At 52.1% G+C, this 27,148-nt stretch overlaps 1 protein-coding gene across 1 annotated transcript in view; it reads left to right on the forward strand.

Moving 5' to 3' along the window:
* Window positions 1-27,148, forward strand: part of FAM178B (family with sequence similarity 178 member B) — a 99,599-nt gene that overhangs the window by 25,604 nt on the left and 46,847 nt on the right. The window contains exon 8 of the mRNA XM_042246470.2: window positions 20,917-21,031. Within this exon, the coding sequence (XP_042102404.1) occupies window positions 20,917-21,031 (115 nt within the window). The remainder of the gene's footprint in view (window positions 1-20,916; window positions 21,032-27,148) is intronic.

The raw sequence follows: 27,148 nt of genomic DNA on the forward strand, positions 1-27,148 counted from the left end.
CACCGTTAGGAAAAAGCTGAGCCAACAGGCTTCTTGCCACCTTATCTGGCCTCAGAATCACATCACATGGGCCAAGTCCAGGCTGACTTCACAACCTTAGGATCCCAGAACAGTCTGGAAGGGGGGTTCTCTGGATTTATGGGGACAGCTGGCCTCCAGTTTCTTGCTGAGAGCACCAGTTTGCTTGGGAGGGTTGCAGGAGCCTCTGCATAGAATCAGGGAAGCTCTCTGAGTTGGAGTCACCAAGGTGGGGGGTGGTTCCTGCAGCAGAGCCCCCAGCAGCAGTCCTCCTCAGTTCCCAGGGCTTCGGCGGAGCCCCAAAGTTTGGACCGGGCTGAGGGGAGAGCCTTGAGTCTACCTCGGTCCTGACATGTAAGGCGTACACTTAGTCGTTTTTATACTCCTAGGATGTTCAGAGTGCACAGACGCAATTAATTTCCCCTTTAGTGACTGCACCTTTCCCGGCCTGTCATCATTTGGTGCCTGAACCTAGACAGTTTGGCACCAAAAAATATCATGTAACCTATTGAAAGTTGCTTACGGCAGACAGAGAGAGGGACTCGCAGGTGTCCAGACCTCGCCCTTGCCCACCAGCTGCAGTCCACCCACACTCCCACTAAAACACGGCAGCACCAAGCTCTGAAGGCTGAGGTTATAGACCCACGACACGCCGTTAACCAGCCCCCTACCCCCCCCCCCCCCCCCCACCCCCAGCGGCCCCCAGCCCTTTGGGTTTCTGCCTCTGTGCCTCCCCTCCTGGAGGAGTTGGCTGAGCTGGGGGCCATCTGTCAGATGAGAGCATTCCAGGCTCCTCCGGCTCCCCACGCCCCACCCCCACGCCTGGGACCCCTCTCACTGTGGTCCTTTGAATAGCTCCGGTCTCAGCCTCCTCTGCCTTTACATAACCTCTGCCCCTGCAGTCCCGGCTGCCCTTTCGAGCCCCTGGGGCCGCCTCTGCGGCTGGCCTGCCCTTTTGGGGAACAGAGGCCTCCCTTGTCCCACTCTTCTCCTCCGTGCAATGGTATGTGTCCTCTCAGAGGCAGAGGGGGCGTCTCATTCCTCTCTGTTTCTTGGCCACATTGTCCCTGATTCGCCCTCGTCGGGAGGGTGGGGCCAGGAACGGCTTCCTGGGTCCCAGTCTCAGCTCAGCTTGGAGGGCCCCTCCACTGCAGAGCAGTTCTCCTGGCATCATGTGTAAGGGGTGGGGTGGGATGTCTTTTTCCCCTCCCCTTGGAATAGAGACTGGCCCCCAGAATGCCATGCCCAAGGTCAAGATCTTGATTGATTTGGGCAAAGGTCTGGTTCACAAAAAAACTGAAAACAGGGACTGGAGCAACCATCAGCACCCCCGCCACACCCCACCCCCACCCCGGAGCGTGTTCACAGCAACGAACTCCCCAGGGGGCGCCAGTGGTAAAGAACCCACCTGCCAATGCAGGAGACATAGGAGGCACGGGCTTGAACCCTGGGTCAGGAAGACCCCCTGGAGGAGGGCACGGCAACTCACTGTAGTGTTCTTGCCTGGAGAATCCCACGGACAGAGGGGCCTGGTGGGCTGCAGTCCGTGGGGTCACAGAGCCGGACACGACTGAGTGACTGAGCACACATGCCTGTGTGCGCGTTCACAGCAGCATCACTCACTACAGCCCAACGGAGGAAGCGCCCCAGAGCCCGAAATTCCGCACGCATGCATGAGCGAAATGTGGCCTGTGCGTGCAGCAGAGTATTAATCAGCCTTAAAAAGGAAGGAGGTTCTGTGACGTGCTGTGACATGGATGGACCTGGAGGACATCGTGCCAAGTGGGATGAAGCAGTCACACGCAGATACTGTAGGGTTCCTCTGATGTGAAGTACCTAGAGGAGTCACATTCACAGAGACAGAAGATAGAACAGTGGTTGCCAGGGCCTCGGGGAGGGAGACTGGAAGGGTTAGTGTTTCCTGGGTATGGAGTTTCAGTTTGGGAGGATGAGAAAGTTCTGCAAATGGGTTGTGCTGAAGGCTGCAGAACCATGGGAATGTACTTAACACTACTGAACTGTGCACTTGAGAATGCCTGAGATGGCAATTTTTATGTTACCTGTTTTTTACATAATTTTGAAAAACAAAAGGCCAATTACAGAGTCAAGAGTCAGGTGCCAGGAGAGAATCTACCAAGAGCTGGAACTGAAAATCAACTACCAGTTCAGGAAGCATTCGTACAGTTAAATTAGACCCAGGCTTGATGCAAAGGGAAATTGTGCTTCTCAGAGTCGTCAGCACCTTGAGGTGCTCTGAGGGTCCCTGTCCCCTGAGGGGGAGCTGCCCTCCAGGGTCTTCGGATCTGTGGTGGGGATGTGAGCTTTCAAGTTGCCTAGCCTTTCTCTTGTAAAACAGGGGATTTGTGTGTGTGTAAATTTCCACTTTTTCCTGGAATTTGTGGTTGACCAGAAGTTCTTCCCAGATTATCCCGGGAAAGGTCTTATACAATTGCCTTCATGCCCGCATGCTTCCTGAGTAAGGGACAAGTCCGGGCCTCTGGAAGGACCTGGGATCCAAGCTTCAGAGGTGACTGTCATGGGTGTGCCCCAGGTGACTAGGGCTGAGGGCTGAGAGCCCAGAATTCGCTAGACTGTTGGAATAAGGTGGGAACCGTCTTCCCAGATTAAGAAGCAACACATATCACCTGATGAACTTGGAGAGTGGGATATTCTGGAACACTGACATTCTTAATGGTAGGAGTGTTTATTCATTTATTCAGCAAACAGACCTTGAGTGCCTCCCATATATATTCAGGGACTTCACCAGAGAGCAGGAGATACAGGGATGGAAAAGGCATGGTTCCTGCCCTCAGAGGCTGACAGTCAAGTGGGAGGGGATTAAATGTCCAATTACAATAGGAGACAGAAAGGTGGGAGAGATTGAACTACGCCAAATTACTTCTAGCTGGATGGGGCTGGAGTGGAGGGGGCGGGAATCCGGACGTGCTTTGTAGAAGAGGGAGCAGTTGATTGATCCATCTCTCAACAGATGTGTGGGCAGGGATTGCAAACTTTGTTGCAGTGGGGACCAAGTGAGATCAGTAACTAGAGAGCTCCTGCCCTCTCTAAAGAGGCTGGCAGGGACCGTGTTGCCCGATCTCTCCATTTTCAAGAGAAGCTGTGTCTTCGTTGGGATGTGCTCAGACTAAGTAACAGGTGGCCAGTTAAGAGCAGTTTATCATCTCACATGACAGGAAATCCAGAACCAGGTTGTTTCATAGTATGTTCAACAGATTTATCCTCTCAGGGCTCTGGCTTAGCTTGTGTCCCGCTTCTCACCACTCCCCCTCAAGGTTGCAAAACAGCTGTTACTGCTCCAAGCATCATCATGTTCTCACAAGGACAGTATTCAAGGCAGAAAGGACAAGGGTGAAGGATAAGAGTTCATAGCTTCCTGTATGTTTTTCTCTCTTTTTGTCAGGACATTGTTTCCATTTTGTTTCATTACACAGAACTGGATCACAGGCTTCAGAGGACCGTTTTCCTGTATTCTAACTACCAACACCCTTTGAACATGGACTAGGTCTGAAGAATTTTCAACCTCGTGAATCCTACACCTCCAGGGTAGAATACAGCAGACTCACTTTTTTCCAGCCTCCTTGCAAATATTTGAATTTTTAGTTTTGGCATTTCCATTTAGTTCTTTGTTGTTTCTTTTTTAATAGTTTCTGTTTCTCTACTGGGGTTTCTTATTTGTTCATTCAATATGAGCATATTTTCATTTACCACCTTGAGCATACTTCTAACAGCTGCTTTAAAATCTTTGTCTGCAGTTCTGACAGCTGAAGCATCTAATTCATTACATGGAAAATTAAACATGGAAGTGAGTGTTTACTGAGAATGAGTTCGAGAAATCACACTGGATAAATATTAAACCCTGAGTCTCAGGGCCTTTTGCGCTCAGTCTCTCTATAGGATATTTTTCAGAACTGTTCATGTTCACCTGCTGACTGCAGCTGTGCTTCCCTGCCTAGCCTAGAACACTCACAGGGCCATGCAGGTGAGGTGTCCTGGAGCTTAAGCTTCATGAACTTTAAGGTCAGTTGGTTTCTGACATATAATAAAACTGTTTTCTGCTAATACAGCCAGAGCCTTTTGCTGTTGCTGTGACTCAGAGCTCCAGTAGCCACCCTCGGCCATTATCTACAAAGATAAATGGCATGACGTGGTTCCTCCGCTGGGGGTGGACCCACTTTCCCTGAGCAGACACAAGGTGAAACCAGAGTTCCCTTTCTAGGGAAGAAGGGAAGCCTGGCACTTGGATTGACAGCCAACAGAATCTGTTGTAGCCAGAATACGTGTGTTTATGCGCAGTCTCCTGGTGGTAATGAATTCAGTTAAAAAAACGAAACCCAGAAAACCCCCATTGTGAGCCCATCTGCTGACTATATTCTGCTGAAGGTGGAACCTAGTTCTACTGTTTGCAGCCCTGGGCATAGGCCAGGCTGAGGAGAGATGCAGGGCAAGCTGGGAGCAGCAGGCATGAAGACGGGGAAATGGGGAGAGTGGGCAGAGTAGGAGAGAAGACTGGACGTTTGGGACCATCTCTTGGAGGACGTTGGGGGCCGTTGCAGGCATCCTGAAGCTTTATTAACGTTTGGCAAGACCAGGACAGATGGTTGTTGCCGTTGTTGTTATTTAGATACAGTTCATGTGCCATATAATTCACCCTTTTAAAGTGTATGATTCAGTATGATTCAGAGGTTCAACCACCACCACTGTCTAATTCCGGAACACTTTCATCACCCCCAGGAGAGACCTCATATATCAGCAGTCACCCCCAACTCCCCTGCAGCCCCTAATGCGTTCTGTCTGGACGGGCTTGCTTATCCCAGACACTTCATGTACATGAAATGGCATAATATGGGACCTTTTGTGCCTGCTTCTTTTACTTGGCGTGATGTTTTCAAGGTTCATGCATGTTGTAGCATGTAATAGTACTTTATCCCTTTTATAGATGAATAATATTCCATTTTATGGATATACCGCATTTTATCCATTCATCAGTTGATGGGCTGTTGGGTTATTTCCGCTTTTAGGCCATTGTGTATAACGCTGCTGTGACGGGTGAAGAATCTACCTGCAATGCAGGAGACACTGGAAATGCAGTTTGATCCCTGGGTCGGGAAGATCCCCTGAAGGAGGAAATGGCAGCCCACTCCAGTATTCTTGCCTGAAAAATCCCACGGACAGAGGAGCCTAGCGGGCTGCAGTCCATGGGATCGCAGAGGGTCGGACACAACATGAGCATTCCCACGCAAGTGTATGGGGACATACGTTTTTCGTTCTCCCCAGCATATGCTTAATAGTGGAATTGCTGGCTAATAGGGTGACTCTGTTCAACTTCTTGAAGGACTGCAAAACCGTTTTCCTAACGGGCTGCGTCATTTTACTTTCTCACCAGAAATGGGTGAGGTTCCAGTTCCTTCCCATCCTTGCCAACATCTGTTGTGTCCATCTGTTGATAGGAGTCATCCTAGTGGGTATGAAGTGATACCTCACTGTGGTTTGGGCTTGCATTTCTCCAGTGACTAAGGATGTGGCCCACCTGTTGTGCTTGTTGGCCATCCGTGTATCTTCTTAGAGGAGGTATCTATTCAGTTGCTTCGCTTGTTTTTTTATTGGACTATTGGTATTTCTCTGTTGAATTGCAGGAGTTCTTTATATGCGCAGGATACTAGACCCTTCCCTGATAGCTCAGCTGGTAAAAGAATACTCCTGCAATGTGGGAGACCTGGGTTCAGTTCCTGGGTTGGGAAGATCCCCTAGAGAAGGGAAAGGCAACCCACTCCAGAATTCTGGCCTGGAGAATTCCATGGACTGTATAGTCCATAGAGTTGCAAAGAGTCGGACGTGACTGAGCAACTTTGACTATCACTTACAAGATATGTGATTTGCAAATATTTTCCCCCATCTTGTGGGTTACCTTTTCACTGTTTTGGTGGTGGCCTTTGATGCACAAAAGTTTTTAATTTTGATAAAATCTGATTTAGCTGTTTTCTATTGTTGCCTATGCTTTTGATGTCAAACAAGATACCATTGCTTTGTCTAAGGTCATGAAGGTGTCCTCTTATGTTTTACTCTGAGAATTCCATAGCTGTAGCCTTTCCATTTAGGCCTTTGATCCATGTTGAGTTGATTTTTGTATACAGTGTGAGATAGGGGTCCAGCTTCAGTCTTTTCCATGCGGAGTTGCTCTTGTCCCAGGATCATTTATTGAAAGACTGTGCTTTCCCACAGTGAGTTATCCGGGCACGCTTGTTGAAAATCAGTGCATCAGTTGACCATGGATATATGAGTCTGTTTCTGGACTCTCGGGTCTAGTCCATTGATATAGATAGATATTTATACATTTGTCCTAATGCCAGTGCCACAAATTCTTGATTATCATCAGTTCAGTCACTCAGTCATGTCTGACTCTTTGTGACCCCATGGACTGCAGCACACCAGACTTCCCTGTCCATCACCAACTCCTGCAGCTTGCTCAAACTCATGTCCATTGAGTTGGTGATGCCATCCAACCACCTCATCCTCTGTCATCCCCTTCTCCTCCTTCATAGTTGTAGTCACTTTTGAAATTGAGAAGTGTGGCTTCTCCAACTTCACTCTTTTCAAAATCATTTTAGCTATTCTGGGTCACTTGTATTTCCATATTAATTTTAGGATTGGCTAATCAACCAGAAAATTTGGAAAACTCAGCAGTGGCTGCAGGACTGGAAAAGGTCAGTTTTCATTCCAATCCCAAAGAAAAGTAATGTCAAAAGAGTGCTCAGACTACCACACAACTGCACTCATCTCACATGCTAGTAAAGTAATGCTCAAAATTCTCCAAGCCAGGCTTCAGCAATACGTGAACCGTGAACTTGCAGATGTTCAAGCTGGTTTTAGAAAAGGCAGAGGAACCAGAGATCAAATTGCCAACATCTGCTGGATCATTGAGAAAGGAAGAGAGTTCCAGAAAAACATCTGTTTCTGCTTTATTGACTATGCCAAAGCCTTTGACTGTGTGGATCACAATAAACTCTGGAAAATTCTCAAAGAGATGGGAATACCAGACCACCTGACCTATCTCTTGAGAAACCTATATGCAGGTCAGGAAGCAACAGTCAGAACTGGACATGGAACAACAAACTGGTTCCAAATAGGAAAAGGAGTATGTCAAGGCTGTATATTGTCACCCTGCTTATTTAACTTATATACAGAGTACACCATGAAAAATGCTGGGCTGGAAGAAGCACAAGCTGGAATCAAGATTGCTGGGAGAAATATCAATAACCTCAGATATGCAGATGACACCACCCTTATGGCAGAAAGTGAAGAGGAGCTAAAAAACCTCTTGATGAAAGTGAAAGAGGAGAGTGGAAAAGTTGGCTTAAAGCTCAACATTCAGAAAACGAAGATCATGGCATCTGGTCCCATCACTTTATGGGAAATATATGGGGAAACAGTGGAAACAGTGTCAGATTTTATTTTGGGGGGCTCCAGAATCACTGCAGATGGTGATTGCAGCCATGAAATTAAAAGATGTTTACTCCTTGGAAGGAAAGTTATAACCAACCTAGATAGCATATTGAAAAGCAGAGATATTACTTTGCCAACAAAGGTCCGTCTAGTCAAGGCTATGGTTTTTCCTGTGGTCATGAATGGATGTGAGAGTTGGACTGTGAAGAAAGCTGAGCGCTGAAGAATTGATGCTTTTGAACTGTGGTGTTGGAGAAGACTCTTGAGAGCCCCTTGGACTGCAAGGATATCCAACCAGTCCATCCTAAAGGAGACCAGTCCTGGGTGTTCATTGGAAGGACTGATGCTGAAGCTGAAACTCCAGTACTTTGGCCACCTCATGTGAAGACTTGACTCATTGGAAAAGACCCTGATGCTGGGAGGGATTGGGGGTAGGAGGAGAAGGGGTTGACAGAGGATGAGGTGGGTGGATGGCATCACCAACTCGATGCACATAAGTTTGGGTGAACCCCGGGAGTTGGTGATGGACAGGGAGGCCTGGCGTGCTGAGATTCATGGGGTCACAAAGAGTCGGACACGACTGAGTGACTGAACTGAACTGAACTGAACCAACCTCTGCCAAAAGTGACAGCTGGGTTTTCCATAGTGATTGTGTTGAATCTATAAATGACTTTGAGAGTTATTACCATCTTAATAAAATTGAGTCTTCTAATCTATGAACATGGGCTATCTCCCCATTTCTTTAGATCTTTCATTTCTTTCCAAGAATGTGTTGTAGGTTTTGGTGTACAAGTCTTGCACTTCTTTTTGTTAAATTTATTCCTACTATTTTCTTCTTTCTGATATTATCATAAGTGGGACTTTTTTCTTCATTTTCTTTTCAGATCATTCCTTCCTAGTGTGTAGAAATACAACAGAGTGTTTTTGTATTGACTTTATATCCTGCAACCTTGCTGAACTTGTTTATTAACACTAACAGTTTTTTTTTTTTTTTATAATGGCAGAGTTTGATTTTGAAAGCAAACATGTTCTTGTGCAACTAATTGCTTGTGAGAAATGACCTCATGTTTCTGTAACAAACATGCTTCGGCCATGCCCATGTAGGACTGGCCAGTAACCCAGGGCCGATCACACTGAGTAGGCAGCAGTGCCGGGAGCAGAGGAGCTCCTTCAGTGAGATCGAAACACTGGACAAGAAGTAAAGCACGTGTAGCTTCTTTCCCATTAGTTTTCAAGACGGTGTGGTTCATTCTGACCTACTCGTTCCATTCCCTGCCAGCTTCTATGATAGCTGTGTAGGAGGGAGAGAATATATCAAAATAAAGTGACCCTGGCCAGGACATTCTCTGGATATTTTTTTAAGTGGGTGTGACATTTAGCTTTCAGAAGAAATTTGTTTTGTTTTCATCAACAGTGTCTTCGCAGGCTGTGTCCTGCCTCCCTTGATCACCGCTTTTTCTCTCTGTTCCCAGAGCTCCAGGATCATAGTCACTGGAGCTTTGGGGCTCTCTCGGATTCGCCCCATTTTGTGGGTGACTTTTTTCTGTCATTGCTTGCATCCTCTCTCCTTCCTCCTTTTCAACCCTCCTTCCTTCGTGCCTCCCAGACAATATCTACAGGATTACTTCTTATAAGGAAAATAACAGGGACTTCCCTGGTGGTCCAGCGGCTAAGACTCCACAGCACTCCCAATACAGGGGGCCCTGGGTTCAATCCCTGGTCGAGCAACTAGATCCCACGTGCCCCAACTAAGAGTTTGCACGCCACCACTAAAGATCTCAGATGCCCTGATGAAGACTAGGAGACTCCGCGTGCTGCAACTAAGATCCAGCTCAGCTAAATAAATGACTAAAAAAATAATAATAGTGCAAAAAGATGACCAGTAATCTCAGTAGCCACGGAACCTGTTTTTATTTTCTCAGAAGTGCTCTATACATCAAGCGTAGAACATTCAAATAGGACAAGAGAAAGGTATTTGAAAAGTGAACGCCAGCTCTCCACCCATTCCCCACAGCCCGCTCCTCTCCTCATAATCAACAGCTTCTTGTAATGATTCTCGGGAGCGGAATTAATGCACAATCCACTTAGTGTGTGTGCTTGTATTTACAGGTTTATTTACACCATCTTTCTTCTGTCACGTTGACATTTATCTGCAGTTGCCTCCCGTGGAGAGTTACTCTTGTAAGAGTTTCCCCGCTCTCTCCCGGATGTCAGGAGAGGCCACGGGCCACACGGCGCAAGTCAGGCAGGGTTTTCTCCAGAGTGGAGGGAGATGAAACAGCCCCCCCACCACCCCTGGGTGTCAAAAGAAAACATTAACACTTATATCTACATTTTAACTCATCTTTTTAAAGTTTTGTTGAGGCATAATTGACATACCTTAACCTATATGCATTCAGCGTGTGCTACTTACGCACAAAACACATAGACCCATAAAACCCTCACCACGGTCAAAATGTCCATTGTCCTGGGCCCTTAAGCTTTCTGGTGCCTCTTTGTCATTAATCCATTCCTCTCCCCTTTTATACCTAGGAAACGATCCATCTACTTTCTGTCACTCCAGATTAGCTTGCGTTTCCTACACCTGCGTGCATGCTAAGTCACTTCTGTCGTGTCTGACTCTCTGCGACCCATGGACCATAGCCCGCCAGGCTCCTCTGTCCATGGGATTCTCCAGGCATTTTCTATAGTTTTATATAAACGGGACCATGCAGTAGGTACTCTTTTTTAGGTCTTGCTTCTTTCTATTACTTTGAAATGCACCAACACCACTGTGTATCAGTAGTTTATGCCCGTCAACAGCTTTGTGGTGCTCCTTTGTGGGGCAGCACCGCAGCGTGCTCGTCCAGCCACCTCTTAGTGGACGTTTCGGTTGCTTTCAGGTTGGGAGCTCTGAAAGTCGGTCTAAGCGTTCTTGTGTGAGTCTGTGTGTGGACCCTCAGGGTAAACATGCGCGCGTGAGTAGGCTGGGCCCTGCGGGAGCCGTGTGTTTAAGCGGCCCCGTCTTTCCCTAAAGCTGTGCAGCTTCCCCCAGCCGTGCTCCAGTTGCTCCACGTCTTCCCACCACTCGGTTCACTCAGTCCTTTTAAGAGGTGTGCAGTGGTAGCTCTGATGGCCTTTGCATTGCTTCAGTTGCCGTCTGTATGTCTTCTTCGGGCTCCCCTTGCTATATCCTCCTTTGGGCCTTGGGTGGGGAAACCCGTGCAGCAGGTCCGGGCTGCCTCCAGACCCAGGCGAAGTTCAGCGGTCAGGCACCAAGTCCTCACCTGAGCGGCAGGTGCCGAGCACTGAGCGTTCTCCTCAGCGTTAGTAGTGCAGTGTGGAGAAGACACTCAAGAGTCTCCTGGACTGCAAGGAGGTGAAAGCAGTGCGTCCTAAAGGAAACCAGCCCTGAACACTGGGAGGACTGAGGCTGGAGCTGAAGCTCCAATCTTCTGGCCACCTGATGCGAAGACCCAGCTCACTGGAAAAGACCCTGATGCTGGGAAATATTGAAGGCAGGAGAAGAGGACGACAGAGGGTGAGATGGTTGCATGGCATCACCGATGCAATGAACATGAATTTGAGCAAGTTCCAGGAGATAGTAAAGGACAGGGAAGCCTGGTATGCCGCAGTCCATGGGGTTGCAGAGAGTCAGATACAACTTAGTGACTGAACAATAAGTAATTACATATATGAAGCACCTGGTGTACAGTGGACATTCAGAATGATAGCTAGTATCAAAACAAAATACAGGAAGTTCCCTGGCCGTCCAGTGGTTGAGACTCCAAGCTGCCAATGCAGGGGTTCAGTCCATGGTGAGGAACTAAGATCCCACATGCCGTGCAGCACAGCCAAAATAAAAAAAATTTTAATGTATTTCTTTATGAGTCAGAGATCATTCGATAGACCTCAGGAACTAAGCAGCACGAATGTTCTAAATACTCCCTGTACTTCCTCTTAATTTCTGCAGTTTTTATTTTGGCCATTTATCTCTCACCCTATTCTCGGATGGCTGGATTTTGTTTTTCTTTTTTCTGCTTTCTCACATTTTTAAGCAGTCAAAAACTTCTTAGTTTATAGATCCGGTTGACACCGTCTGCTCTTTGCTGCCTTATGAGTAGTTGCCCTCCCTTCACCTGCTCTGCCTGGCACGGTGGGCTGTGCAGTCTCTGGGTGCCGGGCTGGCGGAGGGGGTGGGGGTGGGGAGCAGTCCATTCAGAGCCTCCTGGAGCTGAGTGGAGGCCCAGCCTGTGGACAGCTGCCCCTTGGGGCTCCCCACAGCCTTGTTACTCGTGGATCACACACACACGGAGCACTTCTGTACTGGGTCCAGGGCCCGCTCTGCGTTGCTATGTGGGTGCCATTTACTCCTGAACTTCTCAGGGCAGCTGCCCCCTCCCCGGGCCCAGAGAGACAAGCCAGGATCCAGTTCTTTTTTAAAGACTTTTTTTTTAATGTGGACCATTTCTTTTTTTAAAGTTTTATTCAATTTGTTACAATACTGCTTCTGTTGTAGGATTTGGTTTCTTAGCCAGGAGGCACCTGTGATCTTAGCTCACCGACCAGGGATTGAACCCACACCTCCTTGTATTCGAAGGTGAAGTCTTAACCATTTGGCCACCAGGGAAGGCCCTAGAGATCCAGTTCTGTGGGCCCAGCTACACTTGATCTCCATCCTAACCCTGATGGTGCTGCAAAAGTGTCATGTAGACCCAAATGGGCAGGAAGACACTTTGAGGACCAGCCAGGAGACCCGCCCCCCACTCCCTGGCTCCCTTGAAACTGTCATTGGCTCAGCACAGCCTCTCCAGAGTCTCCAGTTGGAATGCAACAATAATAGTAATTCAGCTTCATAACTGAGCCTCGCTTTTGAAACACATTATTGTCTGTCGTGATGATAAACGTGATTTCATTAAGAACAAGAGCTAACTTTTCTAGAGAGCTCATGGCAGCCCCTGAGCCCCAGCCTCTGCCTGTCTCCTTCAGTCACCACAACCATCCAACAAGTAGATCCTGTCATTTTCCCATTTTACAGGCAGTCAGGGGGCTGGAAGGGGCTTCCTGGGGGCATGGGCAGTAAAGAAGCTTTCCGCAGCGCGGGAGACCCAGGTTCGATCCCTGGGTCAGGAGGATCCCCTGGAGACGGGATTGGCACCTCACTCCAGTATTCTTACCTGGAGAACTCCATGGAGAGGGGAGCCTGGCGAGCTACCGTCCATGGGGTCACAAAGTCAGACGCGACTGAGCGACTAACACTTCACTTCCCGGGGGCTGGAAAGACTGAGCTTCACAGTCTTTGGATGAAGTGCAGTCTCCTGTGTGGTCAGCCTGACCCCCGATCCAGCTCATTCTGTCTTTTTCTCTCACTGTCTGCACTCCAGCCTCACTGCCCTTTTTCCTCCCCGTTTGTCCTGCTACAGGGCCTTTGTGCATGTCAGTTTCTCCGCCCGGATCTCTCTTCCCACCTGCCAGCAGTTCCCCGGCTTTTGCCTTTCTCACTCCCTGTCTCTGGCACTGCCTCCTCAGGGCGGTCTGTGCCACCCCCACCCCCACCTCCCATCCTCTCCTCTCACGCTCCTTCCCCAGTCTTCGTGGCTCTGCTTATAGCTGATGTGTGGGTTGTTTGATTCATATCATTTCTCCCAGTGGGCTGTGAGCCCCAGAGCTCAGGGACCATGTCTTTGCTTGTTTTTGTTTTAGCCTTCGCTTGCGTTACTGGCAGGTCCGAGAGCCGAGCACACAGCAGGACGTGGACTAGACCCACTGAATGAGTGGATGCGTCTCAGGGAGCATGTGCGTTGCCCACAGCGGACATCTGCATCCCCTCCCACCAGCTCCTCTCATCCCGTGCGGTCAGTGGTTGGAGAGCTGCCGGTCTGCCCCTGCAAGGTCGGGACTCGGGGTCTGCTGGCCCCGTGGAGACCGGATTGCATATGCGCTCCACCCTCACTCAGCAGCACCTTCCTGGTTGATTCTGACCTATCACCTGTCACCTATCACCTATCACGGCCAGCTCACAGGGGCCGTGTCAGGAGCTGCTGGGCTCAGCTGGTTTTGCTCCCAGAACACACGTAGAGCAGTACCTGGCACAGGATCTTTTCAGCTCACAGGTGGCTGTAAGGCACAGCCAGGCTGAGACGGTGCCGGTTGGGAGGACTTGGCCAAGCTGCAAGCCTGTTGATGGAGCAGAGAGGCCACACACCAGAGGGGCTCATCCTGCTGCCTTAGCTGCTAGGGTTCTCAGCCCCCCTGTTTTAAATGAAGGGGGTAGACTCAGATGACTTACATGCGGTGAGCACACCTGAACGTCTGGCTTCAGACCCTGATCGGAGGATGTCAGCAGCTCCCCCAGGACTCAGCTTCTGGCCGCTGCAATTCTTAGCTGTGCCTGAGCTTTACAAAGTGTGGGGCCGGGGTCCCATCCTCCAGTACTGGTCTGGATGCAGCCTGGGCGCAGGGACCTTAACACCTCCCTGGATGATGCCACAGGCAGCTGGCTTGGGTGCAAAGACGGGAGCCCTGGGTGTGAGGTGGCGCTGGGCTGCCTTCCCTTGATCCCTCCCCTGCCCCGCCCACACCATCTGCCGGAGCAGGTGAGGATGGGCCCCATGGTGCCACGGCTCTTCTTAGCTCAGTGGTTCCTGAACTTGGCTGGTATTAGAATCACTTGGGAATTCTTGAAAATTCTACGGCCCAAGCCACACCCATGCTAATTAAACCACAGTCACTGGGGTGGGACACAAGCAGCAGCAACTTTTGAAGCTGCTCCCTGATTCCAAACTCTGCAGACAAGTCTGGGAAGCACTGTATTAGGTTCCCAGCGGGGCCCCAATCCAGAACAGACCGCCGTCCCTCCAATCATGGGGCTCTGCTGCTCAAGGTGCTATGTGGGGAGACCTTTTCCTCTCTTGGTTTTGTTTTTTTAGAGTTCTTTGTATTGTTTTGTTTATTTTTTTAGAGTAGTTGTTGTTTAGTTGTTAAGTCATATCCAGCTCTTTTGCAGCCCCATGGACTGTAGCCCGCCAGGCTTTTCTGTCCATGGGATTTTCCAGGCAAGAATACTGGAGTATGTTGCCCTGCCCTCCTTCAGGAGATCTTCCTGACCCAGGGATCAAACCCGCATTTCCTGCATTGCAGGCAGATTGTTTACCACTGAGCCCCCTGGGAAGCTGTAAGAGGAGTTTTAGGCTTACAGAAAAATTGGTGGGAAAGTACAGAGTTCCCCTCTATTCCCCCACCCCAGTTTCTTTTAGTAACATCTTGCATTCGTGCACTATAATTTAATCCATTACTGATCCATTGTTATTATTTTTAATAAACGAGAGAACTTAAAATTTTCTTTACTTATTTATTTGGCTCAGTAGGCTTCCCTGGTGGCTCAGACGGTAAAGAATCTGCTTGCATTGGGAGCATGGAGTCTTAGCCACTGGACCACCAGGGAGGTCTCTACTGAGCCATTATTATTAACGGAAATTCGTTGTTTAAATTAAGGTTCGCACTCTGTTGTGCAGCTTATGGCATGTGTCCATCATTACCGTGTCTCTTATCGCACAGACTGCGCGCGTCAGTCGTGTCCGACTCTGTGCAGCCCCAGGTGCTGTAGCCCGCCAGGCTCCTCTGTCCATGGGATTCTCCAGGCAAGAGTACTGGAGTGGGGTGCCATATCCTTCTCCAGGGGATCTTCCTGACCCAGGGATCGATCAAGCCCATGTCTTGCATTGGCAGCTGGGTTCTTTACCAGGAGCACCATCATATAGATTAGTTTCACTCTAAAAATCCTCTGTGCCCCTCCCTCCCTACCCCTGGCAACCCCTGATCTTTTTACCATCTCTATAGTTTGCCTTTTGCAGAATATCATATAGTTGGAATCATACAGCATGTAGCCTTTTCAGATTGGCTTCTTTCTTGTAGCAATATCCATTGGATGTTTTTCCATGTCTTTTCATAGCTTGATTGTTTATTTTTTTATGGCTCAATGGGTTTCCATTGTCTGGATTTAGTTTATTTGCCTATTGAAGGACATCTTGGTGGCTTCGGTGTGTCATAACTTTTGACAGTTACGAATAAAGCTGCAGCTCTATTCACGTTCAGTTTCTAAGTTCACCTGGATAAATAGCAAGAAGCACGGCTGCTGAGTGGTATGGTAAGAGTATGTTTCATTTTGTAAGCAACTGCCAGGCTGTCCTCCGAATCGGCCTTACCATCTTGTGTTCCTGTCGGCAGCGACTGAGAGCTCCCGTTGCTCCGCATGCTCAGCAGCACTTGGTGCTTCTTCATTTAATTCTAGATCTCAGGACCATTCCCACAATAGCAGGCTCAGGAATCCAAAGGTGGAGAGATGCATTCAGGGATGTTACTAGGAAGCTCTTTGTTTGAGTCTGAATCCATCTCAAATTCTTGCTTTTGAAACTTAAGAGGGCAGTTTGCAGGTGCCTTCCTGACTCACACTGAGGGGCCCTGGCATCCTTACAGGCAACCCAGGGATGCATACTGAAGTGGCAAAGGGAGGAAGTGGTTGCCTGGAGGTGAGATGCAATGACTGGCCTCTGGCAGCCATCATGGGCCACCAGGCGGTCCCGAGAAGAGGCACCTGCAGAGGACAACAGAGCGGCAAAGCCCTCGACGATCCCACGCATCAGTCAGGGTCCTGCACAGGGTGGCCCACCCACCTCCAAACTCCCCTTCCATCACCAAGAAATGAAACTCTAGTTTTGTTAAGCCCAGGTGGGTTTTTGCTTTGTTTTGGAGTTCTTTGTTATTTGCAGCTGAAGCTAATTCTAGCAGATACCAGGGGTCCGGTGGTTTGGCACAAAGCAGGTCTGTCTTACACACGGACCTGGAAGGCTCGATAGTGTTAGATGACGGTGACAGTGGTGTGAGTTACAGAGGGCAGCAGGGAGGAGAGGTGGCCTGGGGACGGCCTCACGCGCCCCACACGCACCCTCAGCTTGTGGATCAGTGGACCAGGAGCTGACCGAGCCCTGTCTGTGTGTGTGTGTGTGTTGTGGGGTGTGTGTTAATAAGTGGTGTGTATACATGTGTGTGGAGATGTGTGAGTGGTGTGGTGGGGGAGGTTGCATGTGTGATGAGTGAATAAATGGGTATAAGTAAATAGATGGGGGGATGTGGGGTGTGTATGTGGTGAGTGGATACAGGGATGTATATGATGGAGATTGTGTGAGTGGTGTGGTGTGTGTGGATGCAGTGTGTGGGATGTGTGTGGTGAGGGGATGGATGAGTGTCTGTGTGTGGGAGGGTGGGGATGTGTGTGAGTGGTGTCTGTGCACTATGTGGTGTGTGTGTGGTGGGGTGTGTGTGAGTGGTGTGTGTCTGTGCAGTATGTGGTGAGTGGATGGATGAGCATGTGTGTGTGTGTGGAGGGGCGGGCACAGGCTGTGTTACATGCAGGGAGGCCCTAGGGGGAGAGGGCCTGAGCGCCGGGGGCGCGGTAAGAATTGGGAAGGGGCTGGCCGCGAGGGTTGCAGAGCGCAGAAGAGCAGGACGGAGACCAGAGCAGAGCAGGTCTGGAGGGGAGGCAGGGGTGTGAGCCGGAACAGCAGCAGTGTGTGGCCTGGGTCTGGGTGGGCTTCCCGAGGCCCTGGGGCATGGTCCTCTGTGCTGAGCCCTGAGGGCAGTGAAATGCTCGTGTTTGTGAAATGTGGACTTGATGGGATTTTGTGTTTCTACCACAAACATGGCAGATTCCTCTGATAACAGCCCCTTTGTTCTTTGCCCTGGCCCCACAGGAGACAGGCCTGTCCCCTCCCCTCCCACGTCTCCCCGTCCCCGCCTTGCCCTAACCCTGACCCACCCCTGGGCCTCGCACCAGCTCCAGCACCATGGGCTGCTGGCTGGACCCAGGGTCTGCAGGGCTCTTCCTTCCGACCATTACCTCTGCATCACGCTGACCTTCCACCCCTGCCTTCCACGCCATTTACACCTCCTGGTGTGGTGTGCTTCGCTCCCACGCACGTGGATGGTTTCCTCATCAAACCTTCAGCTCCACGAGACCAGAACTTCAGTCATCTGGTGTTCACTTACTGTTTGTTGACTAAATAACATTTTTTTTTTAGCTGCACCGAGTCTTGGTTGTGGCCCCTAGGGTCTTTGGTCTTTGTTGCTGCATGCGGGGTCTTTAGTTGCCACACGTGAACTCAATAGTTGCAACATGTGGGCTCCAGTTCCCTGACCAGGGATTGAACCTGGCCCCCCTGCATGGGGAGTTCAGAGTCTCAGACACTGGACCGCCAGGGAAGTCCTCTGAAGAACAGTTTTATGTGACTAAGGCTAGAGCTGAATGGCTAAAGCCCATGATACAGAGCAAGTTTAAATTTAAATACAAAAGTGCTGAGGGAAGTTAAGTGATCCGAGTTGGGAGGATGAAAAAGAGTAAGGTTTTAAGCCTCCCTTTCCCTGGTGGCAAGTCGGTAAAAGAATCCGCCTGCAGTGCAGGAGATGCGAGTTGGATCCCTGGGTGGGGAAGATCCCCTGGAGGAGGAAAGGGCAACCCACTCCAGTATTCTTGCCTGGAGAATCCCACAGACAGAAGAGGCTGGCGGGGTGCAGTCAGACACAACTTCACGACTCAGTGACTAAACAACAATAAAAGAAAAATGTCATGAGCCCCATGCTCGGGTGTGTGATGGGTCAGTAGCTCACATTCCTTTGGGAATCAGCACTCCCATTTAAGGCTGATGGGGGTTCCCCTGCTGTGGCCCTGTGTGGTCTCCATGTCCAAAAATTGGGACCCCATCAGGTGATGTCACTTGGGTCTCTCCACGGCAACACTCAAGAGTGCGAGTTAGCAGCTTGATTTGGGGGCGGGGCAGGGAGGGGCATGAACAAGGACAGATGTCTGCAGACCCTGCTCCCCTGAGGCCCCGGTGGGACCTGGCAGGTGTCAGGAAGGGGCGAGGAAGCCCCCGCAGAGGGGCTGGAACTGGGAGGCCTAAGGGGCTTGCAGAGATGTGCGTGGTTTCCCCATTGTGCACAGACGGAGCCAGCAGAAGGGTGGCTGCATGAAGTCAAGAGGCTGCTGAGGCGCAGATGGAAAAGTCGCTTTTATTTCCGGCCTGTGCCTCTTTTCCCCGCCCCCGCCCAAGCCTCCGCTCTGTCCCAGGAGAGCTTTCAGGCTCAGCCTCTCAGCCGAGCCCAGATGCGCTGGCTGTTGGGGCTGGCATTGGAAGCAGCCCAGGGCCCCGGTGCTCCCCCGGGGGATCACCTCAGATGACCGCGCCGTGGGCGTACAGAAACCAAGTTCTCGAGACTTTTCTTCTGTGTCAGCTCTCCAGAAAACCCTCACTGGGGGCGCACAGTGCTCGGGAAAAGCTGAGTGCCTGGCCTACTTACAGGCAGCGTTCACTGCGGGCTCCCGGGGGCCTGTTGCCACTTAACCAGCTTCCCGGGCCGGCAGTTTGATGGGACTGGTTTATCCCGGGGCCGCCCAGACCCCTTTCTCTGGAACTTCTCCTGACCCCTCAGCCCCTGGGGGAGCGGGGGTGTGCAGTAAATGGGCGGGCAGGCACACGGAGAGGGGTGAGGCCTGACTGGGCCCCAGGCCAGCAGGGTCTGCGATGCTGTCAAGGGCTTTTCAGGAGCAGAGGCACCTGCAGGGGCCGCCATGGGGAGGAGGCTTGGAGGCTGCAGGGGCAGGACGTCGCCGCCCAGCCGGGCCTCCCAGGGACCTCGCCCTCAGCCGATTCTCCTGCCGCACTGTCCTCCCCTCCCTGGCAAGGTCACTGGCCTCCCACACAGCGCCCCCTCCCACCCGCTTCCCCAGCTCTGCTCGGGCAAACAGCCCTCTCTCGTTGCGTTTCGCAGCCTTCATTCTTCTCAGCTCGTTGGCGACTCGGGCAAGGGGTATTATTACCGTTCTCTGACTTGTTAAGTTGCCCAAGAGGAAAAAAAACAAGAACGTTTTTCCTCCTCCCAGAGTCTCATTACCTGTTGGGTGAGCCGCAACCGATATACATTTCCAGAGAGAGACACTCAATGCCACCATCCCCGAAGGCACGTCCCTGGCTGAGACTCAGACCCTCAGCTGGCCGCCGCGCGGGACTGTGGCCAAGACATCTCAGTGCCCTGTTTCTGGCTGGACGCGCCCACGCTCTTTCATGCGCTCTGCCACTTCCGCCCCTTGGCTAGGCATGGGCTTCGTCCCCTATTACCCGTGCTGTCTGCCCCCTGCCCCAGCCCCAGCTAAGTCTCTCCCGCCTGAGCAAGTGCCCCATCTTCACCAGCTCTGGCTTTTATGGCAACACACACCTGGCTTCTCTGCCTCCTAGACCACAAGCTCCCTGAGGTCAAGGGATCTACTGGGTCACCTTTTAGTCTTGGGCGGCTGGCATGGTTCCTACACACGGTGGGGTCCATCAAGGGGTGCCCTTAGGACGGAAGGCTTGCCCTGCGGAATGGTGAGGGTTCAAGCTGGCGCTGCGCTTGGTTCTGCATTCCTGCAGCTCACCCTCCGTCAGACCCTTCGTTCGTGTTCCCACACATTGCCAGCCTGTCCTGTGACTTGTTACCAGTCTCCCTCTTAGTCGTCTGCTGCTTGGTCAGGCTTATGTAGGATGCATTTGTTCATTTCATCATCTATCCACCCTTCCATCCATCCGGCTTCCTCCACACACCGGCCACTCTTGAGTGTGCAGGGAGGAACAGCATGGACCTGGCCCCTGTCCTCACGGGATTCACATTCTAATGGGGAGACACAGATGGGCATCGAGCAGATCAGCAAATAAGGTGATGCGGAGGAGGGAGGGAGAGGGGCCAGTGTGGGGCTGGGGCCGCCGAGGTGCAGCCAGCTTGGGAAGCACACTCCACCCCGTTGCCTTCTGCTTCTCTGTTCTCCCAGTTCGGAAAATAGCCTTGAACAGTCTGAAGGAGGAAAGGCCCTCCATTCCGTGAGGTTTTTCCCCTTTGTTGAGGAGGTCAGATGATCGCTCCTGTCCTGTTAAGAGAGAACTGTCCTCAAAGCTTGAGCTTGCTGACAAAACGCCTCCAGGACTGTGGGGAGGCCCTCCAGCAGAATCAGTGGACATGAGAACACCCAGACGTTGCCCCAAGGATGCTACTGAGAGTCCGTAGTAGGGGCCGATCTGGACTCGGGCCTCGGTGGCGGAGAGTGCAGGGCTGGGGAGCCTCGTGTCTCCTGTCTTGTGGTTTGGAGGCCTCTGGCTGGGGACTCAGCGCCTGGCTTAGCTCGGGGCAGCTGATGGAGTGGTGAGGGCACCGTTCTCCCCAGGCCTGCTCGTCAAGGTGGCCGTAGCTTGAAGACAGGAGAATGAGTGTCCAGGTTCCCAGAGCACCCGAGAGTGTCTGAAACCTCTGGAGGCTTCACCCTCCAGGAAACACCTGTGCTGCCCAGGAGAGGCTGGTCCCCGTGGCCCCGCCGTGGGCCCAGTGCAGCCCGTCCTGTTTTGCCCCCTAACACCCCCACCTTCTTTGGTCTGACAGATGGGGACACGAACCTGTGGTGTCCCTCACTGCAAGAGGTCTCGGCCACGTTCCACAGCCTCGGAGCCCACAGCCCTGCTCTGCAGCCCCTGGGGCCCATACAGCACACTGGGAGGTGAGTACGCCCCTTCCTGGTACCCTGCTCACACGGCCACGGCCACTGAAAGCAGTTCAAACCTACCTAATCGTGTCCATTAAATATGTGCAGTACCAATTACACCTCAGGAAAAATGTAAATACATGTATATAAATAGCCCATAAAGGAGATTCTTCTAAACATATTGGGTTGGCCAAAAAGCTCATTGGTGTCTTTGTGTTACATCTTACGGAAAAATCTGAATGAACGTATCAGCCAACTGAATACATCCATGCGCCTAATGCTCAGTCGCGTCCTACTCTTTTGTGACCCCGCAGACTGTAGCCCACTAGGCTCCTCTGTCCATGGGATTCCCCAGGCAAGAATACTGGAGTGGGTTGCCATTTCCTTCTCCAGGGGATGTTCCTGACCCAGGGATCAAACCGTGTCTCTTGCACTGGCAGGTGGCTTCTTTACCATGCACCACCTGGGAAGCCCACATATTCTTGCTTGGAAACACTAAAATATTTCCTCTTCCATAAGTGTAATACACCTGGCCGGTCACTGTACAAAGCTCCATTGTCATCGTTGGTGATAGCGGGGGCTCAATGAGCGTTTTACTAGTCAGAGAAAGGAGAGATTTCTTCTGATGATTATTGGAAATTATGTGCATTTTTTTTGAAGTTAAAAGTCCCCAGACTGGTGATTGCAGACTCCAGCCCAAAGAGTGAAGCGCAGAGTCTGAGGGGCCGCAGTGAACTGTGCGTCACACCACGGGTGATTGGTGTGTGAGTCCCCATGCTCACAGCGCAAGGCAACGAAGGGAAGAACCAGGCACGGCCGGGTCTTAGTGCCCTGGAGACTGGCGTTTGCTCCTGCCCCTTCCTGACTCAGAGTCTTGCTGCCCCTCCTCTTGCAAGATGTGTCCCAGTCCCCTTGGTCTGTCTCCAAGCCCCTCCTGACACAACCTAATATCAACGCGTGGCCAGCCAGGCACACTTTGGCGTGGAAAGTCTACAATGCCCCATTTCGTGTTGTTGCAGCCCCCGTTGTGCACTGAGTTCAGACTGGGTGGGACAGGGATGCTAATTGGTGCAGTCCAGAAGCGACTCTTGTTGGGTGGATGGCGAACTAGATCTGGGGTGTAAAGGCAGACTTTTGGTTGAGAATTCTCTGAGTAGTCGGTTTGAGACTTGACTCTTCAGGGGGCTTCCCAGGTGATGCTCGTGGTAGAGAACCCACACGCCAATGCAGGAGACATAGGAGATGCTAGTTCGATCCCTGGGTCAGGAAGATCCCCTGCAAGAGGGCATTTCAACCCACTCCAGTGTTCCTGCCTGGAGAATCCCATGGACAGAGGAGCCTGGCGGGCTGCAGTCCATAGGGTTGCAGAGAGTCGGACACGACTGAAGTGATTTAGCGCACACCCGTGCACAAGTGTTTAGGACCCTGGACAGGCTGAGCCCCTTCCCTCCTGCCAACTGGCTGTTCTGACACCACGTCTGTGGTGGGCGGACGTCCCTCTAGGGTATGGCCGGAGCTTTCTCAAGAACCTGTTCCACCACTGTGTTTGGTAATCGTCTGCCAAGCCAAACCAGACCAAACCACCCTCGCTCTGCTATAAATACCCCGTGCTTGTGCCAGCCTGCCCTGCGCCTGCCCCTCCCCCTCCCTGGCATTCGTACCAGGTGTAATAAGTCACTGTCTCTTCCCCAACACGGAGCTTCAATTGAACCACCTTCTAGGAGGAATCAGGGAGAGAATTACATTCAGAAAAACAAATGTCCGTGAAGGGGAGGTCCCGGAGGGCCTGAGGATTCAGAGGAGCTATTTCTGACCGCTTGGAAAATGGTGTACACCTGGTGTCCACTCGGAAAGTGGGAGGTGGCGCTGGAGGCTCTTAACCTCCCCGTTTACTCTGCAAAGAGCCACACTCCCCTAACGTCCCCCTTCCCCAGGGGCAGGTGATCTGTAGAAGGGTGGCCATTTAAATTCACCATTTCAAATACTTGAGGGTGCTCACTTGAGCGGTAAAGCATCTGCCTGCAATGCGGGAGACTCAGGAGACCCGGGTTCGATCCCTGGGTTGGAAAGATCCCCTGGAGGAGGAAAGGGCAGTTTGCTTCAGTATTCTTGCCTGGAGAATCCCACGGACAGAGGAGCCTGGCGGGCTCCCGTCCATGGGTTGGCAAAGAATCGGACACAGCTGAGCAACTGAGCACGCTAGCACAAATACTTGAGAGCACAAACCCCAGTATGAAGGCTTCCAGCTTCTCAGCACCCTGTGGGAGCAAGGCAGAGCCCCATGGTCCTAGGGCAAGGCCCAGAGTGCCGCGGCCCCAGACTGCTGTTCTGACACCCCTGCCTCTTTCCTTGGGCCCCCCACCTTGGGATGGCTGCTGGCACACGCTCTCCACCGAGGATTCAAAACTGGCCCAGAGCATCTGGCCGATGGATTGCCCCTTTAAGATTGCTTCTGTACAGATTGCAGCTCTATAAGAGGGACTGGGACCACCCGCCAAGCCACTCAGTCTAGAGACGTTCTTTTGGAAATATAGCCTCCTTTCAAGAAGCAAACAGGTCCAGGAGAGACCTCTCCCATGACCTCCCTGGGGTGGGGGATGGTGAAGTGCTGGCTTGCTTCTGTGTTTGGGAAACTCGGGGTGTCTCAGGGTTGGAAGACTCTTCTAGAGCACTCAGGGAACATCAAGAAAGTTCTGGCATCTCCTCCACCAAGGTTGTGGCATCCTTCACAGCTCCATGGGCCACAAGAGCGTCTTGAGGACAGGCTGCCCTCTCTCCACCGTCCTCATCCTGAGAGGCTCGTCCCGTGTCAGTTGGTTCCGCATCAGGTGCTTCTGTGGTGCCCTCCGGGGATGCCCCCATCTAGGGCTCCTCTGAGGCACCCACATGCTGTCAGTGGGCGAGGCTGGAAAGGAGGGCACGTGTGGGCCCACGGCTTGGCCCTCTCTCCAGTTGCTATGAGAAAGATAGGTATCTCGCCAGCTGTTCCTAGTCTCAGATTTCCTTGAAACTCATCACCATCTCATCGAATACTTCAAGATTTCCTTCCAGAAGGAAACAGCCCTGCTGCTGCCAGACCACGTGCATCGTCCGGCGTCTGCCTTATTGCAGAGAGAGTTGCCCTCTGCCCTGTGATGAGCCTGGGGAGGGAGACAGCCAGCAGAGGAGGAACCAGAGTGTGAACGCTGGCTGGGAAGCAGATGAGAGCCTGAGCATCCTCAGAGGGGACCAGTGCCACACTCAGCTATACAGATTTTTCATCAGATGTCCCCGGTCTCACCTGGAAAGAGAGGAAGCGGTGGCTGATCTTCCTGGGCTGCTCCCTGATTGCAAAGCCCAGAGGAAGAGCCTTGGTCAGACCATAGGCGTGTGTGCATGCCTAGTTGTGTCCAGCTCTTTTGCGACCCCCTGGACTGTAGCCCACTAGGCTCCTTTGTCCATGGAGCTTTCCAGGCAAGAATACTGGAGTGGGTTGCCATTTGCTACTCCGGAGGATCTTGCCTACCCAGGGATGGAACTCCTATCTCTTGTGTCTCCTGCGCTGGCAGGCAGAGGCTTTACCTCTGCACCACCTGGGAAGCGCAGACCACAGGTCCAGCCCCTCAGGACCGGCAGCCCGCTGCTGTTGCCTGGTGCTGGTAGCCTTCACCCACTGGGTTCTCTGAGAGAGAGTCCTGGTTGCAGAGGCCAGTGGGCTAAGTAAATGACAATCAGTCCATTGAAAGGGCATCCTGTCAAGTGTGGGGGCGGTAGCCTTGGGACAGAGTAATTGGATCCAGGTAAAAGTTGCTTCCCCCCCCCCCCCCCATTAGCTCAGCATCAATTCCTCTTCATTGCCTTGACTTCGGTCACTAGAACCCAGCTGACAGCTCTGGTCTGGTTTAGCAGTGCCAGCCCTGGAGCACGCCCTGCCCGCGGGATGTCTGGTGGGCTCCAACCCCCAACTAGACCCTCAGTTTTCCCGTCTCCCAAGGAGAAGGAGCAGAGGGTCACTTTGACTTTTTTTTCTTTTCTCAAATAGTAATAGGGGAAAACAAATACAGAAGCCGACACGGTTCTCTTAATGCCTTTGCAACCCAAACTCTAGCTCCTGGGTGCTGGCCACGGGCCAGGGATGGTGGTGGGGGTGGGGAAAAATTGCTTTGCTGGTGAGGCTGGTGATGGGACCCTCCAACCTGCTGAGTCCAGGAGAGGAGTAGGCTCCTTAGACTGTGAATTCCTCTTCTCCGCGGCGGAGGTCTGAGGATCAGCCGATGCCACTTCCCAGAATAGCAGTCTCAGACGCCACGTTCCAGGCGAGCAGCTCCTCAGAGGCCGGCGGGGAAGGGGGCCCGTCATGTTGCCTGCTGGCAGTTCCCTCAGAGGCCGGCGGGGAAGGGGGCCCGTCATGTTGCCTGCTGGCTGTTCCCTCAGGGGCCGGTGGGGAAGGGGGCCCGTCATGTTGCCTGCTGGCTGTTCCCAGCAGAGGCAGCCAGGGGAGACACTGGGGCGCAGTGCGGTGGGGGCGGGGGCGGCAGTAGGGGGAGGCCATGCATCCTTCCCACTTGGAAAGCCTGGCATTCTGTCCATCCCCAGGAGGAGAGACCCTTGTCACAGACACACTTCCCTTCCCCAGCTCCGAGAAGATGAGTCACCAGCTCACAATTTCTGCTCTCTTTCTCCCACTGGCAGCACGGAGCTGTCTGAGAGCCCCTACACTGGGGCAGAGTCACAGAGTTGGCTCTGAGGCGCCCCGCTTCTTTGGGCAGTCTAAAAGCGTTCCCTCCCATGCTTGCATGGCCTTACGCACGCTCACGGACTGGTATAAGCCAGGACTCCCCGGCAGCTCTGACACAGGCCCGGTGCGTGAGCCCCCATCTCCCCCGCCTGTTCGTGTTCCCTGGGGCTCATAAACGCTGAGGAAGAAAGGCCTGGAAGCGTGGCCCAGCCCAGGCCTATCTAGCACTCGCCCCACTCCTCCACTCCAGCAGCGATTTGTTGACACCAACTTCCTGGGTGCCTAGAGATGGCATTCTTCTTCCCTCTCTGAGAAGCAGCATAGAGAAGTGAGGAGCGGAGCTTCTTCACTGGCGTGTCTCGGAACCGTGGCCAGGGCGGCGGCCCCGGAGGCTGCTGCTGTCGGCACTGTCGCTGTCATCGCTGGGGACCCCACACGGCACAGGGCAGCTGGGCCAGTGCCCGTGGCTGCACCTACTGAAGCCTGTGCCTGGAGCCTGCGCTCTGCATCAAGAGAAGCCCCCACAGTGAGAAGCCCCCGCACTGCAGGAAGACCCAGCCCAGCCAAAAGTCACCAAAAAATTGAATTTAAAAGTCACCTCACTTACTTGATGCCAACAATATACATGTGGCCAGAGAAAGAGCATCATTTAGTAAGGACGCCCGAGCACAGGGTTTCACCCGGGGAGCATGTGCCTGGCAGGTGTGTGCAGAGGGTGATGTGACTCTGCTGTGTTGCCAGCACCTCCCTTCCTGTAGGGCTCTCGCCAAACTGTGTGTGACTCTGGTCTTTAAAGAGGGTGTTTTAAATGTGACCCTGGCCTCTGGCTTCATCCAGGCTGTTTGCTGTCTAAGAGGAATCTGTTTGTGCCAGGCTTGTCCATGGACAGCATGGTCATGGAACCCCTTTGGAGGGGCTGTCGAGGATCTCCCTCAGTCTGATTTCACCTTACTTGAAGACTTTGGAAGCTCACCTGACGTAAGCCACAGTGGAGCATGCTTTTCCGTGCTTGCACAGACTCACCTTACCTGTGTGCACAAAGAACGCTTTCAAATGGATTTTCTTTATTTTAGTTATTTATTTATTGTTATTTACATTTTTAGCTGCACTGGGTCTTTGTTGCTACCAGCAGGGTTTCTCTAGTTGCGGCGAGTCGGGGCTCCTCTGTAGTTGCAGTATGCGGGCTTCTCGTTGTGGAGCATGGGCTCTGGGCACAGGCTTCAGGAGTTGTGGCCCTTGGGCTCTGGGCACAAGCTCAGGGGTTGTGGCCCTTGGGCTCTGGGCACAGGCTTCAGGGGTTGTGGCCCTTGGGCTCTGGGCACAGGCTCAGGAGTTGTGGTGCTTAATTGCTCTGCAACATGTGGGATTTTCCCAGACCAGGGATTGAACCCTTGTCCCCTGCATTGCAAGGCAGA

Source organism: Ovis aries, chromosome 3 (genome assembly GCF_016772045.2).
Source record: "Ovis aries strain OAR_USU_Benz2616 breed Rambouillet chromosome 3, ARS-UI_Ramb_v3.0, whole genome shotgun sequence".
Classification (NCBI taxonomy): Eukaryota; Metazoa; Chordata; class Mammalia; order Artiodactyla; family Bovidae; genus Ovis; species Ovis aries.